Source organism: Sciurus carolinensis, chromosome 1, assembly GCF_902686445.1.
Source record: "Sciurus carolinensis chromosome 1, mSciCar1.2, whole genome shotgun sequence".
In the NCBI taxonomy this organism is placed as follows: domain Eukaryota; kingdom Metazoa; phylum Chordata; class Mammalia; order Rodentia; family Sciuridae; genus Sciurus; species Sciurus carolinensis.
In genome coordinates, this window is record NC_062213.1 from 91,055,482 (window position 1) to 91,071,663 (window position 16,182).

At 37.5% G+C, this 16,182-nt stretch overlaps 1 protein-coding gene across 6 annotated transcripts in view; it reads right to left on the bottom strand.

Moving 5' to 3' along the window:
* Positions 1-311: 311 nt before the first annotated feature.
* Positions 312-16,182, bottom strand: part of LOC124987253 (interferon-activable protein 203-like) — a 28,703-nt gene continuing 12,832 nt past the window's right edge. For 2 of the 6 annotated variants that reach the window (XM_047556405.1, XM_047556375.1), the window contains 8 exons: positions 10,859-11,143; positions 9,808-9,944; positions 8,962-9,123; positions 8,150-8,224; positions 5,858-6,277; positions 3,876-4,295; positions 2,101-2,289; positions 312-815 (listed from right to left, as the gene is read on the bottom strand). In XM_047556405.1, the coding sequence (XP_047412361.1) occupies positions 738-815; positions 2,101-2,289; positions 3,876-4,295; positions 5,858-6,277; positions 8,150-8,224; positions 8,962-9,123; positions 9,808-9,944; positions 10,859-11,123 (1,746 nt within the window). In that variant the 5' untranslated portion in view covers positions 11,124-11,143 and the 3' untranslated portion in view covers positions 312-737. Of the gene's footprint in view, positions 816-854; positions 1,009-2,100; positions 2,290-3,875; positions 4,296-5,857; positions 6,278-8,149; positions 8,225-8,961; positions 9,124-9,807; positions 9,945-10,858; positions 11,144-11,321; positions 12,050-14,996; positions 15,182-16,182 lie in introns of those variants that run through there. The other 4 variants (XM_047556395.1, XM_047556385.1, XM_047556365.1 and 1 more) reach the window with 4 other exon arrangements.

Sequence of the window (16,182 nt, forward strand, 5' to 3'; positions counted from 1 at the left end):
GATCCACACATGCAGAATGTGAGAAGGAGGACTGTGAGTGGATAGCCACTGAGGACTGTTGGTACTTGAGTAAATGAATGGAACTGCATAGTTCAGAAACAGCAAACATATCAGACCGGGCCAGAAATTCTTTTAACATACTAGTGTGTTCATGCAAATCACCAGAAGAGTGCTCCACATGGATTTGGCAGACAAGGTCCCCAATTCTGGTCTCTCTAGGAGACAGATACTCAAAAATATTCCCTCTTCTGGGCTAAAGCAATCCCTCCCAGTACACAGGGCTTTGCAATTACAGCCCAGGCTAAATTTCATCTTCTACCTCCTTTTTTTTTTTTTTTTTTTTTTGAGCAGGTTATAGCCTATTTAATTGTGACTAGAGCCTACCATTGCTCTTGAAAAATATTATTAATTTAAAAACAATTATAGAAGTTATAGATGCAAAATATGGAATTTAGAAAATGTAAAAAAGTAGAGGACAAAAACACTTGTAATTCCCACTTAGAATTAAGTGCTATTTTTGTTTTTATTCATTTATTACTCCTATTTATTTTTGTGGTACTGGGGATTGAACTCACAGCCTCATGCTTGCAAGGAAAGCACTATAACACTGAACTATATCCTCAGCACAAAAGCTGGATTTTATATGTATATTTCATATATATATGTATATACATGTATCTTTTTTCAGTACTTGGATCTTATCTCTGTGAACATTGTTATCAATGGTGCACTGGCATTTAGGGAGATTCCTGTGAAGATTCCCTATGTGAGTCAGCATTGAGTGGTCCTGTCTTGAATTTCCTGGCCTTGATAACCTTGAAGAAGAAAGTAAAAAGTTGAAATGCAGCTGGTCACACATTTCTTTCTTCATCCACGCTGTCTTCCCCCACAAACATCATCTCTTTTCTTACACTTACTTATTTATTATAACCAATTACCGTGGTTGCAGTCACTTCTTCTCACTTACTCAGGACTAGGAAATCAGCTATTGGCTTTTATCCAGCATGGCTGCAGGTGATGTGAGGGAACAACAGAAGAGAAGAGCTGGTATACCCAATGGCAAAACTGAGTGGGAGGTGTTCATTGGGCAGGAGGGAGGGAGGAAGTTATAAAGGCATTCGTAGTGCAACTACTGTGAAGAATGTTTGACTGATGATACTGAGGATCAGAGAGATCTCAGAGCAAGTGCATTTCTGTGTGCTTGAACAGGTCAGCCTTTTTATTTGATTTGCTTGCACTCCAGTATCAGCCTTTTGCAATGTTCCAAGACTTGCACATGAACCTGTGCATCAGTGTGACAGAGCACAGACTCCATCATGTACCATTTCTCTACAGGCAAGTACTTGTGTTCCGATTTGCTCAGGACATCATTGGTAATTTAGGTCTGTTATGACCTCTATTGATGACCCTTTGTGGTAGAAAACATTTCCCCATTTTATAGATGATGACTCAGAAGTTCTTTATCTTTTAAATCTTTAGTCAATTAGAAAATCACTGAGCCAGAATTTTAAACATATCTGCCTTAATGGAACCCAAATTTCTCATTAAATTATTTCCTTGCTTTGATCAATTCAACAAATCTTCATTATTTAGCTTAGAATATAAAGAATTTTAAGGCTCTCTGAGTTTACTTTCTCACTATGATTCGTTTTTTTAAAGAGTGGAAAAAGTTTATATGCACTAATGGGCAGAGCTTAGTTTTCTTTCCACCTGTTGAACTCTCTGTGTAACTCCAGTTACTTAGTTTTCTTAAAGTATAGCATAAAAAATAGTTGCCTAAATATTGATGTGGCTGCATCACTGATTTTAAGTCCTTTGGATATATGCTGAGGAGTGGGATATCTGGGTCAAATGGTGGTTCCCTTCCAAGTAGGAATGGGAAAGACAGTAGAATGAATCAGACATAAATTTCCTATGTTCATATATGGATACAGGACCAGTATAACTCCTATCACATAGAACCACAAAAATGGGAAGTTATACTCCATGTATGATACGTCAAAATACATTCTACTGTCATGTATAACTAAAAAGAACAAATAAAAATTTTAAGAAAACCAGTAGCCCTTTGGAAGAATGACATTCCCATAGAATACCCACCTTGATGTAACTGTGCTTTACAGACCTCAGCTGCCACTTATCTTCATTGAAGGCCAATTCAAAACAGAAGAGTTTAAGTTTATCTCCTTCCTCACAGTTGATATAGATCAGCCGTCCATGCACCACAACTTCCATCTTCCCTGTATTATCTTGTATTTCATAATAAGTACAATCTTCCCTCACATTTTTCTGCAAAAGATAATTAACACTCATATTCTGATAAATGTATCAAGAACTCTTAGATCTAAGAAAAATAAAGGGTATAAATGAAAATGTTCATCTATGACAAGGTAAATAGAGCTGTATGTTCTGAACCAGAGGTATCAAATAGCTTAAGATATTTTCAACCAAACTCTCAAGCTTTCCTTATTTAATGTCTCCATCAGTTAGATTTTGCTAGAAGACTTTATTAGCTCCCTAATTTTTACTCTTTCCACACTGGCATAGTTGAGATGTCAAGGAGCTGAATAGAGAGAAATCTGATTACCTTGGTAGGTTTCTTTGATACCTCCACAAGAAAAGAGGAGAAGAAAGGCCATTTATGGCTCACTGGGAGCCTGAGAAAGACTATCACAAGTCCTCATTAAGTAGATTATATTATCTCAATATACAACTTCTTTCTCTATCTTCTCCATTGATTTGCTCTGCTCTAAATATTAAATCCGGATCATCTAGTCCCATTGTCTTTTGTTTGTATTTCACTATATTAATGAATTCTACATATACATGTACATATATATGTACAATTGTTTAAACAGAGTTTACAGGAAATAGCACAGGTAAAAGAAAAAGTCACCCCCATCTGGGTGGTGTTGTAATCCCAGCTGCTCTAGAGGCTAAATCCAAATGATCAGAAATTCAATACCAGCTTGGTCAACTTGATAAATAGATAGATAGATAGATAGATAGATAAATAGATAGATAAAACTATGAAGGTAACTCAGTGGTTAACCAACCTTGGTTTCACTCCCCACTACCAAAATGAAAAAAGAAATACCATCCTCAAAGGCATATATAGCATATTAATGCACTTCCAACAAGCAGTTAACTCAGCTAAGGTTACTATTTACATGGTGCATTGGGACTGAAAGACCCTAAGTCTAAGAATTCACCAAGTTTCTTTGCACTTCACTGTCCTTTGTAAATTGAGAAATTAAACTATAGGTCTCTGGTCTTTCAACTTCTATGCTTTTCTTATGGTTTAATGGAGAAGTCAGTTGCTCAAAAATCTCTTGTTGAAAAGTAATGAATGGGAAAAGGTGAGAGCATTCTAAAAGGTCAGAGTTCAGCTGATCAGAATCTGGGCTTACTGTTAGATGTCACCACATCCTAGGGCAGAGTAATCTATTTGGTTTCTTATTCTGGTCATCACAACCAGATCTAGATTTGGGGGGTTAACTCTTCATTTACAATTAAGTTGTCACTGATACAGATGGGGAAAACTCAAGCAAAATCCTCAGGATATATGTATTGAGATGAACTAGATACTGTTGTAGACCAGGGTGGGTAATAATGTATCAGAATAGCTGTTAGAATGCCAAAGATTCTTGGTGAATCTCTTTCTGAAGAACTTTCATGGTGATATCCTGAAAAGAGAGATGCTCTGAGACTTACTATGCCCTTCTCTGAAGTGAGAAGTCTCCACTTCCCTATCCCTGATCAGTGAGGCCTTGATTTCCTGTGTTCAGTAAGTTGACCCAACTCCAGTTGGCAAGTTAAGACCTTTAAAATCTAGGTTTGCAGAAGAAATTTTATGAAATAATGCTGTGGCTTACCTTATACACTGTGTACACCCCATTCACGTATTTTACTGTACATTGTGAGCAAAGATATTCAATTTTAGGAGTCCCATTGGCAATTTGAACCAGCCTGTATGAGATCTCCATCTTTCTGTTAGTGCTCACATCAGACACACTTGAAGCACTATATATCTCCAGGAACCCATCGCGGCCAATATAATCTGATATGGCAATAACCTTCCTTGGGATGAATTTGTCCTTCAAGCTGATGTCAAAAACTTTCACACGGAAGAATTCACTCTCAGTAGCCACTGTAGCATGAAACATTCTTTTCTCACATTCTTTGAACTCATATGTAAATGATTCTGTTGCTTTCAACACCATCACTTCTTTGGGGCCCTTCTGGTAGCCACATTCTTTGGAAGCTTCTTTAGGTATAGTTGTCAATCTTCGATTCTATTTAGAAAGTGCACAGCAAAAACATAGTTAAGACAGGAAATCCAGGGTCACTGTCCAGTGAGAGCCCTCTCAGGTTCAGTGTTGATTCTCAAGGAACCTCAAGAAGATTCTCAATGTTGATCCTCAAAGAAACATTAATTGGGCAGAGCTGGGGAAAATCTGGACAACAATGGCAGACACAGTAAATCTAGGTAGTGAAAAAATGAAAAGATTTAGGTAGTAATTTCAACTGGTACTCATCCTAATAGGGGCACTTAGAAGACTCAAATCATAAAGCCCTTTCCAAGAAATCAGTGGTGTATTGCAAATGAGTTCATAAGGCAGACAATGAAAGAACACTTAGAACTTTCCTAGTCTGAACAGTTCTAGGCTGTGTTGTTCAGTTTGAATGATAGCAGGCATTCAGGGGGATCAGAATTGGAATTTAATCATGAAGGAACTTATTTTGACCACATTTCTCCACAGTGCCCTGCACTCTTTCTGAGTTGCAGGAGAGCACTTTGAATTGAAGGGATCTGCGGATCTGGAAGTAGTGCAGGCTTCTTCATGGAAGCAACCATGGGAATTCTTCATGGATATTCTTCAAAGACCAGCAGTGCTCACTGAGATATGACCTAGAAAGTTCTACAGAATATGACATATGAGGGATGGAGTTTCACTTTGCCTTCTCACCAATGTGATCAAATACTTTCCTACATCAGGAAATTCATTCCCAGGATCCCTTAAGCATAACAAAGAACCTCCTAATTTTGACAATAATACCTGACAAAAAGTGTATAGAACTTGAAAAAGAAATTATATAATTTCTGCAGGTGATAAAGAAGAACTGAGGGATACATGTTCTTATGTTTAGGGAATACTAAAAGTAATATAAAACCAGATAATATGAAATTATTTTTATAATGCATAAACAATCATGGAATTTTTCACATACAATAAAATTATTGAAGTCTATACTGGTTGATTGAATAGTACCTCAAGATATATTTAAAAAGAGTTTTGAAAGCCAAGGTTATATAAGAATACATGCAACATGATCCAACCTGGGAGAAAATGATACATATATATGACAAAAGATAGAGAAGACTGTACACTGAAATTGATATGTGATAGAGAAAATATTCCAGATAAATTTTAATTATTTTTGTCCATGTATCTATATTTCACAAATTTTCTAAGATGTCATTTGTGTACTAAAAAATAAAGAAAAGGAATTGCAATAGATTCCAGTAGGCTCTGTATTTCTACACACTATTTTACCCTATGACACCATTTACACATTGCAGTGAGGAAAAAATAAAAATGTAAACCAAAACACAAAAATAAAATCAAATAAACTAATGTCTCATTTTACTGCTTATGGAATAGGGAAGATTATGTGTTCATTAAAAGTCATAGATTATCCTGATGGAGTAGAGCATTATGTGAATTAGAATTCAAATTTAGGATAGGATCTCTAAATATATCCAATAAAAATTGGTGAACTAAATAAATGTGAGTAGCTCCTCCACGATTCTGTTAATCCCTGTTATTACACTGTAAGAACAGGAAACTTTTACCATGAGTAAGCAACTGCTGAATGATGTTGGAGACACTGAAGGAGTCTGGAGACTGGTGGATGATACTGCTGGCTGCACATGTGGAGTCTGGATTCTGCTGGATGATGTTGGAGATAACTGAGGAGTTTGCATTCTGCTGGATGACGTTGAAGATGATGTTATCTTTAAGTGTGGCATCTGGATTTCTCTGGATGATGTTGGAGATAAATCCGTAGTGTGGGTTCTTCCAGATGGTGCTGTTGGAGGCATCTGAGGAGTCTGGAGACTGCCAGATGGTTTTCTGGGAGACGTCTCCAACGTGTGGAACATACTCACAGATGTTTGTGTGCCAACTTCTGACAGTTCTGAGAGTTGACACTGTCCCTGAGATTCCTGTACCTTCACGTTATCATGTGTTTGGTTGTTTGTGTCATCCATTTCCTAAAGGAAAATAGATTTCTGTTCTTTTTTTTCTGTTTAATGTTTTTAAAAATCAGATGAAATTCATATTTCATTTTAATTTTTTTCTCTTTTACATAGGACCTACACCTGCCAATTTTCTCCAGGGTTACAGGAGGAACAATAGCACACATTCAGATACCTCACCTCCTCCTACCCCAGTCCTCCTTTTAAATGTTAAAATCTCAAAGGATTGGAATTTCAGTGGTCTGGGATATAACACTGGTTCTAAGGGTCCTGTCAAACTGAACTAAATCATTTGCTTACATACAATACTTAGGGTTATTTTTGGGGGGGAGGAGGCAAAACAGGCTAACGTTTATGGGCATTTCTTAACCAAGCCTTATCAATCAAGTAAATACATGCACCAGTTCCTGTCCTGTGCTCTTTGACATATAGGAAATACAGGTCTTCATCCTTTCAGGTGTCTGATCATAACTGCAACAGAACAGGTTCATCAAATTCACAGTTCCTCAGGGATCCTGCTACCTTTATAGTGTGGAATAGGAGCCAGAATCTTTCTGAGTTCCTAGTTGCATTCACAGCAGTTCAACATACTACCTAAAGCATTACCTTTAGCTTCATTGTTAGACAATTTCAAGTAATAATGGGAAATCTTTCTAAAATCATATGGTGTTGCAACTTTGATCACACTAATGGAAGTCCATTAAACATCATCATAATCAGGTCAGAGTGACACAGAACTGACCAGTTTTGACAGGATTGACAGCATTCAGTAATCTGACTTTTGAAGTGCCAGTTAACAGATGTGAGAGAACTGCTTGAAGAGCCCTCACAGGTAGCATAGCTCCTTAGAACAGCTTCTGCCCACCCCAGGCACTTGTGCAACAGTAACAAACCCAAAACAGCAGGGTCCATTCAAGAGTCTTTAAACCTAAATTGGAGACATTTTAACATCTGCATACTTACCCTACATTTGATCTATGACCATTAAACATTCAAATTTTAAAGTTCAAGGGTGGTTGGATTTAAATCCTGGCTCTAATATCTACTACCTGTGTGACTTTGTAGAAGATTTTAACCTCTATGCATCTCCATTTTCTCATATGTGCAATGAGACTAACAAGACCATTTTCATATGGTATTATAAAGAATAAGTGAGATAATGTACATGAACCTGGGTTCTACATCTATTGCCAAATGACTTAAAACAACTTAATCAAGCACAGTTTTTAGGTGTATGTTTGGGTAAGCAAGCCTCCTGGGTTATAAGGGAGGAAATTTCAAATCAAAGTCAGCTGTGGTTATGAATTTGGTTTATTGACTAAATCTTACCATTAAGAAAATGCACAATTTTTTTCCCTGACACCTGTTCTACAGGTTCCTGAAACAAAAATGAACAGTCCTCTCCCACAGTTTTTTATTTCTATGAATTTTCAGGAGAGATTTGGGGAAATATGTGTTCTTGGAACTAATAACAATAATAACAACAGAGGCTGGGCATGGTGGTACACCACTTTAATACCAGTAACTCAGGAAGCTGAGACAGGAGGATCACAAGTTCAAAACTAGCCTCAGCAACTTAACAAGGCCCTAAGCAACTTAGCAAGACCCTGACTCAAATTGAAAATAAAAAGATCCGGGGATGTGGTTAAGTTCCCCTGAGTTCAGTTCCTCATAGCAATGACTGACTGAATGAATGAAGAAGAAAGAAAGAAACAAAGAAAGAAAGAAAGAAAACAAAGCCCAAAATCAAAGGTCTCTCTCCATAGGAAGTCTGTCTTCAACATCAGTGTGTGGCTCTAGGGTGCAGATGTAGCCTAGATCAAAGTGCAGGCTGGGTCTTGAGTTAGAAACTATGATAGAGAAGACTGACTTAACCTGTGCTCTTACCTGAACCTCCTGAAGATTTGAAAAATTTTTTTCTTCCTCATTCATGAAAGATACAGACTTCTTACGCTTGGGTCCCTGGTAACCACAGGAAACACATTGAGGCAGAATAAAAAGGGCAAAACAAAAAGCAGATTATGATGGAGTTGATACAGGTGTGAATTCACTTTTCCACCTTTGTGTTTTCTCCCCTCTGGTACAGTTACCTATCATGTGAGCTTATCATCTAGTAGAGAAGAAAGACATTGATGTATTACAGTAGGATACAAGCTATAATAGAAAAGCATAGGGCCAATATCTGCTCTTTTGTGAGGGGGACTTTCCGTGATTTCTTGTCTGAGAAACAAATTATGCTGGTACCTGATGGGTGAATATATCTGGCCAGTGAGGAGACATTAATAAGGAATTCCAAAGTAGGAACAGAGCATAGGCCAAAAGACCTGGTATGGAGTAGCCTAGACTGCTGAAAATTAACTCAGAAGTTTGGTTAGGGAGCAAACAGGAAAGTGTTGAAAAGAAACTGCAACATAGAATGAGCACACTTGTATTCATCTTTATCTGTCTGGCCACTCTCCTACCCACACCCATGTTCTCTTGGACCAACACAAGAAGTAACACTGTGGAGATCAGGAATTATTTCACCAATGTGGGTCTTGTAAATAGAACTGAGATCTTGATATATGCACTTGATAAATGAATGTCTGATTTAATTGTAGGAAGAAATGGTGTACAGTAGGGGATTAGAGAAGCTCCTTCAGGTTATAATGACCCCTAGAATATGGTGTGGGGAAGGAGAAGTATTCAGGAAGAGGTACCTTGATTGGAGGACTGCTGAATGGTGTTGGTGGATGCCCATGAGGAGTCTGGGGACAGCCCTCAGTTTTCTGTTTGCTGGTTGCTGAAGGTGCTAGAGACTGCCTCTGCTCCCGGGGAAGCTGCATTCCCTCAGGGTCTTCAGATTTCTTGATTTTGTTTTCCTGAAAGAAGTTTTTTTTCCCCCTTTTTGTCTTGGTAAAGGTAATTTTTCCTTTTTGGTGCTGGAAATTGAACCAGGGTCTTGTGCATGCTAATTAGGTGGTCTACCACTGAGCCACACTCCCAGCCTTGGGTAATGGAGTTTAATGTTAATTGAAGTACAACACCTTTAGATAAAAAAGTTATTTTGTATAAACAGATTCTAATTATACTGATACCATTGGAAATTCCAGGAAGTTATAGTTCATCCTCTAAAAAGATGCCCAGAAGGTAAGTACTGGGCATATAGACTGCTTCATAGAAAGAGCAGAAAAAATTATGTGCATTCAGCCCTGTACTCATTTCCTGCAGAAGAGTAGGCGACTTGGATTTAGATAATATAAATTTGAACTCAGTGTCTTTCAATAGGCTTTGGCAAGTCATTGCCCTGAACTGACTGCTATTTGAGTACATATCTTACAAAAGGGTAATGACTTCATATTTCTGTTATGGGAGATTATAATACCTATGTTGAGGTGCACAGCAGTACTCAAACAAAATGGGAGACCAATAAGTATGAGTCTGATGACTCTGAACCTCATTTTCTCTATGTTCTTGGACTAGATAGAGACTGGAGTGTTCATTAAAAGGCAAGAGTTGGAAGAGCAGGAGTGGACACTTTTTCAGTGGGAGCTCAGCTGTCCTACCTTCAATGAAGGGATCTCTTCCTTTGATTCTGGTTCCGAATCTGGTTTTGTTGGGGATGTAGAAGGGGCAGTAGTAGTTTCATCCTGCTGACCTTTTTTCACTGTAGATTTTCTTTCCCCTTTGGATTTTCTTTTAACTGATGAAGTAAAAGAAAGCACAAGAAACTCAGGGCTTCTAGTTGAAGACAGGGGAAGCAGTTTTAGTGCTGTTTCCTATCTGTTCCTGCTTTTGTGTCTAACTATGGGTGTCCACCTCTGTGCTATCAGTTCAGCCTGGTAGTAGCCACCTAGGCACAGTCTCCGTCTCAGGGGTTTCCTTAGCCTTCCTGTCCTGGGGACTTCCTGTGTGCAGTGAGCACAGCCTTCCTATCCTGGGGATTTCCTGGACAAGGATCAATCCCTTTCCTAACCTCTTACTCTACATTTACCTTTTAAGAATATAAAACTTACATGATATTAAGCATAGGTCATCTTTGTAGAAAATTTTTCCAAATTAGAGAAAAGAGAGGAAGAAACTTCATCTGCTTTGTGACATGACAAAATGGTTATGCTGGAGTTTGAGTTCTTACACGTGCTTTTTAAACCCAATATTGTCAAGAGTGAAGTTCTTTACATCACTGAGAGGCAGTCTTTTATTTAAATACCACTTCATTTTTGTTACCAGAGAAGATATTAATGATGACACAAGTATTGTAATAGAGCAGTAATAGTAATTTATTTAAATATTTTTAAAATGAACGTTTTTTCTAATTTTACTTTGTCATTTTCCATGGTAATGTATTGAAAGCCCTAGTCTCTTGATGCCTCCTCAACTGTCTTCTTTATCTCCTCTCTCAAAATACATACCTCCTTCTGCCACAATACACTAGAAACTTTGGTTGTAAAGGAGTTTTCTAAGTTGTCCAATTGTTGGCATCTCAAAAACCACTGTTGCTATGGTTACTGAGGTTTAGACTGGGAAAGGGATGTATCAGTTGTGAGCAGATCAGGCTTCTAGTCAAGGTTGGGGAGGGTGCAGAAAGGATGGGAGTCAGGGGTGCCTCCTGGTTACCTTTCAACCTCCGTTTTTCGAGAGTTTCGGCGAGGTCTGCAAGTGCTGGTATGTCTCTGCACACTGCTATCAGTTTTCTCAGCCCAGCGTCATTTTGGAACTTCTCTTCCATCAAGTCAGCAATCCTAATTCTGTCAAAATCATCTTGCATATTTCTAGTCAGTTTTAAATCTTTGGCCAATAAGGACTTAATTAGTCTAAAGTGATAATCATTGATGGCCTCTAACCCTATCAGCAGAACTATTTTCTTATATTCGTTCACCATCTCTCAAGTTATGGATGAGCCTAGAAGAGAGGAACAGCATACAGTCTGACACTTGTATACCAACACTTTCCAAGTGAATCAAAATGCAGTCTGTTAAAAAAAAAAAAAAAAAAAAAAAAGCGATGTGTGTATGTGAGTGAATGACCCCTGTCCAAGTGTTGTCCACAGGTGTGTGTGTGATGAAGAGGGTCCACTTACCAGAGGTATAGCTGTGGAAATGGGTAGAGAGATGCTGCTGTAAACATTTCTAAGAAATTCTTCCCTGTGAGTGATCATAGCTGAGTGGATTCAGTGGTGGGTGTGGTCAAAGGAGGTCTGGAAATAGGCAGTCATGGCAGGGCTTAGTCTGAGGGCTGGCTGGGGTCAGAGTCCCTGGCTTCCCTTTCCTTCTCTCTTGGACCTGTAGCCTATCCCTGGCTATCCCTGTTCTGACTCTCTGCTGGGCTGTTATGCATGAAGTGGCTGCTCTGCCAATGGGTGCAGCCTCTCACCTACCAAGGTATGACCATCTGCTGCTGCACTCCACTTCCAGGCTCAGTTCCTGACCCTTGTCCACTTGGCTGCTCCCTAACCAGTTCTCATTAGCACCGTGTCTCTCTGGTGTTGGAGCATGCATTCTGTGTCCTCTGTGCCCCATTGCTGTCACTTGCTGAATATCTACAAGCTTTATTTGTAGGGTCACAGTATTTATTGGTACAATTATTTCAATAGTTGCTTGATTTTTCTCCTTTCAGGCTTAAGTTCTTTAGATTTTTCATAGAGTCAATTTTTTCTCTATTACCCCCAGCACAATACTGCTGAAATTCTTTAATAGTTCCTTAATTTCTTTTAAAAAATATTCCTGACTCCTTCAATTATCTGGAAGACTTTGAGTGATCTGCATCTTACTTCTGTTTTCTTCTGTGCATTCATTATATCATGTGATTCTGAAATAACACAACTTGTCTGTCCATGCTTTATGACTGCTAATTCCCTTTTCATTGCCTGAAAAACTTCTCCTGTATTTCTTTCTCTGATTTCCTCCCACTGCAGTATTTAAGACTGAACTGAAGTTTTGTCTTCTGGAAGCCCAGAGTTCCCACAAGGATGAGAGTCACACCTCTGAACCTTGGTAGCCTCTTGTGGTCTTCCTTAGTGACACTGGGTACATGGTATGGATTCCAATTTTCTGCTTAACTTACAAGTCTTTTTAGTGTAGGATTCTTTTCTTTGTACACCTTTGGTGTATGTGGGCTGTCCAAATTTCTGGGTATGTTAATTGCTTTCTCCTTGAGGGAACAGGAATATTCTGAAATTGAAGAGGCCCATAGAACGAAGAGAAAATTCACACAAAGAACATCATAGTGAAGGTGAAGAATTTTAAAACCAAAATAAATATGTTGTAAGTTTTTAGAAATAAAGATATTGCTTATAGAGTGAAGACTCAGATTGAAACTGATTTTCAACAGCAAGACTGCCTACAGTAAGACAATCGAATAATGTTCATATAATATTGTTTGAAAATCCCTTATCTATTACATAATCCAAAAGTTTTAAATTAGAAAGCTTTGAGAGTGTGACAACACAATTTATTTGTAAAAATATAACCAAATATGAGATGCCAAGAGGATATGTGTAATCCTTATTCTTCCCACTTAAATCTTGACATTTTTCTGTGTTTTGTTCTTGAAATAGTATTGCTTTTGGTACTGGAGTAATGATTCAAATTTCAATGGAGTTTCTAGTAGTACAGTACTTAGAACAAATGTATCAATAATCTTTTGTGAACTCCAAATACTGAATTTCAAAACATTTCCAGTTGTTCAGATATAGAAGAGGGTGCTCTCAACCTGGTTTTTGTGAAAAAATAATTTTGGAAATGCAATTTTAACCTATAAAAAGTGATATTTAAGCAGGAAAGACTCAACAACTACTCTTTTATTTTCAAGGTAGTTTTGAAAGACAACAATGCACATGGAAATATCTATTGGATGTAGTAGTTCATAAGAAAACAATAGATTAAGAAATAATTCAGGAGTCTGGCCTGGTGGCACACACCTGTAATCCCAGCAGCTTGGGAGGCTGAGACAGTAGGATGCAAGTTCAAAGCCAGCCTCAGCAAGAGTGAGACACTAAGCAACTCAGTGAGACCCTGTCTGTAAATAAAATACATAAAAGGGGCTGGGGATGTGGCTCAGTGTTTGAGTACTCCTGCGTTCAATCCTCAACCAAAAAAAAAAAAAAAAAAAAAAAAAAGAGAGAGAGAGTGAAAGAAAGAAAGAAAGAAATACTTCAGGCCAAAAGATCAGGAGAATGAAAACAAACTTGATGAAATATGACTAAGTCTTAAAAATAAAGACATGATGGAAGAGAAGCAAAACAGGAAGTCCACCAACATGGTGACTGTAGGGGGGAAACAGAAGGTAAGAAAGTTACAGTTTCCTGATGTATTTTTCTTAAAGGTTAAGATAGAGAAATAAGTTTAAAAAAAAGAGGAGAATAAAGAAGTGTCATAGATTGGAGTGAAGAGAGCAAAAACAAGATAAAATACTTGTTACCAGTGTATACATAAAGGGTCTAACCAGTGAAGTGAAAATTCTTGTCCAAATTAATTGAAGATATTTATCTCAATATTATTAACAAAATATCAAAGGTGGAAAAATTAGAAACAAATCATTATGCAACAAGTAATAAAGGAAAGCGAATTTCTCTCTATCATTGTGGATTTAAGTAGACTTTAAGGTAAATGCATTATCAGATACCATCTTATAATTCAATATTCAAATCCTAGGAAAACTCAGCAATTAGAATTATGAATTTTTCTAATAACAATATATTATAACTATGAATCAAATGGTACCACAAGTAGTATTATGGTATATATTTTCCTTTATATACACATATTTGCGCATACATATAGAGCTGATATACATGTATGTGTGACTGCCAAAGCATATATGGATTGCAAAGAACTACAAGAAAAAAAAGACAATTTTATAGTTCATAGGGCAGAATATCTCTAAATTACTGAATGAACAAGGTAAAAATTATGAAAATACTTAGAAAATCCGAGCAACATATTTGACAAACTTAACAACATTATTCTAATATATAAAAAATCTGAAATACACATTTAAGATCTCATATTCTATTTAAGTGCACATGAAATATTGACTGGGCTATACAGAAAATTTTAAAAATTCTAAAAGTAGGTGATAGAAATCTGTTTCTAATTGACTTTCCTTCCTCTCCCCTACCTTTTACCAAGCTGGCAGAGCTATCCTAAAGTGACTGAAATCTACCTCTACTACCTATTGTAGAATGAAGTTAAAGAAAAATTGAACTTATTTATGAAGATAAGATATGTATTTGAATAAGTGTGTTTGTGAATCTGACATTTTCTACTATGCCTTTGCATTTGTTCTCACATTTTATAAAATTGTGATAATACTACACAATGCAGCTTCACATCCAGTTGTGTCTTTTACTTAACATTATTTTACACTTTTTCTTCATGTCTCATTCTTGTCTTTTCCTGAGGCCCCTCACTATAGTCACCAAGTTTTTTATACTCTCGCTAACCAAGAAAAACCAAAGTCCTCTTCTGCATATGAACTCATGCCAGTTCCTTCTTAGAATTTACTTTAAAATGTGCTATAGTCAAAATGCACTTCCCTTTATTCAGGCCTCAGTGTTGGAGAATAAAGATGTCTGTTATCTTTCTAAGTGAATCAGTCTTGCTACTGCAGTTGTCACAGTTTCTAGCACAGCTGATGCCAGCCCTACTCCCCTCACCCCACCAACCAGAAGACCCAACACTGATTTCCCCTGGTGATCTTGTGATTTGGGGGAGGTATGCAGATCTTCTCTACAGAAAGCACTGAAAAGACTCACCCCCCTGGAAAGTTCTTCAACAGTAGTCAGGTCTTGAAAACTTCAATAACGTAGGAAGCAATATTTCCTTGTTCTAGTTAGGAAAATAAGTCAGCAAATCTCTCAGAGCCTGAAGAGCAGGATATTGGGTTCTGAAATGCTAAAAAAAAGAAAAAAGAAGAAGCATTTCCAAAGGTAACAGGGGAATAGTGCACTGGTGAGAGTCACTTACTAACTTGAGCAATGCTGGGTGTCTCACACTGCTCACAGCCACTAGGAGAAGAAACAGAGAGGAAGGAGGAAATAGAGCAATACTCCTCCTATCAATGCTTCTAACTTTCAATTTCCTCAGTCAGAAATACTGAGCAGTGTCCTTCCGGTAAACATATTAATGAGCATGAAAAGTTAGAGCTCAGCAGTACTTACATGTTTTTCTTACAAATCTTAATAGATTAAAGAAGGTCAATAGAACTTTCCAAGTACTTTCATATACAACACTTAGGAACCTATATTCCTTTGAATGAAGTGAAATATCAAAGGGAAAAGGTGCACCTCCTAGCAACTTATAATACATACCTCCCTAGTCTTTCATTCAACGAGAAGAAAAGGGAAAGGGGTACCATTAATTTCATCTTCACAGCATTACACAATGGGGAATGTTTGAATAGATGAATGAATGAAGTTTCCAGTTCACCCAAGATACTGTTCTCTGACCCTCAGTATTATGGACAAGGTAAGATTTGCCTACTGTCTTAGTCTGCTTTATGTTGCTATAACAGAATACCACATACTGGGTAATTTATAAAGAACAGAAGTTTATCTTTCATAGTTCCAGAGGCTGGAAAGTCAAAGATCAAGACTCTGGCATTTGGGAAAAACTTTTGATTGCATGCTCATATGATAGAAGAACAAAAAAGAGCAAATTCACTCTCACAAACATTTTTGTAGTGACACTAGTTAATTCATTTATTAGGGTAGAGCCCTCAGTCACCATCAGCTATTTTCAGCTCATAAAAACCCTCTCTTGTTCTTGGCTTAGGTCCCCCATCACTTATGTTGCTGCTCTGGAAGGTACTAATCACTAGCACTGATGAACATCTACTCATATATCTATTGGACCCTGGAATAAAGTGGTTATTATCTTTTACCCAGTTTTTCAAGTGGGACATTTAAATGTTAGAATGTGTGGTTCTCCATATATTCTGCA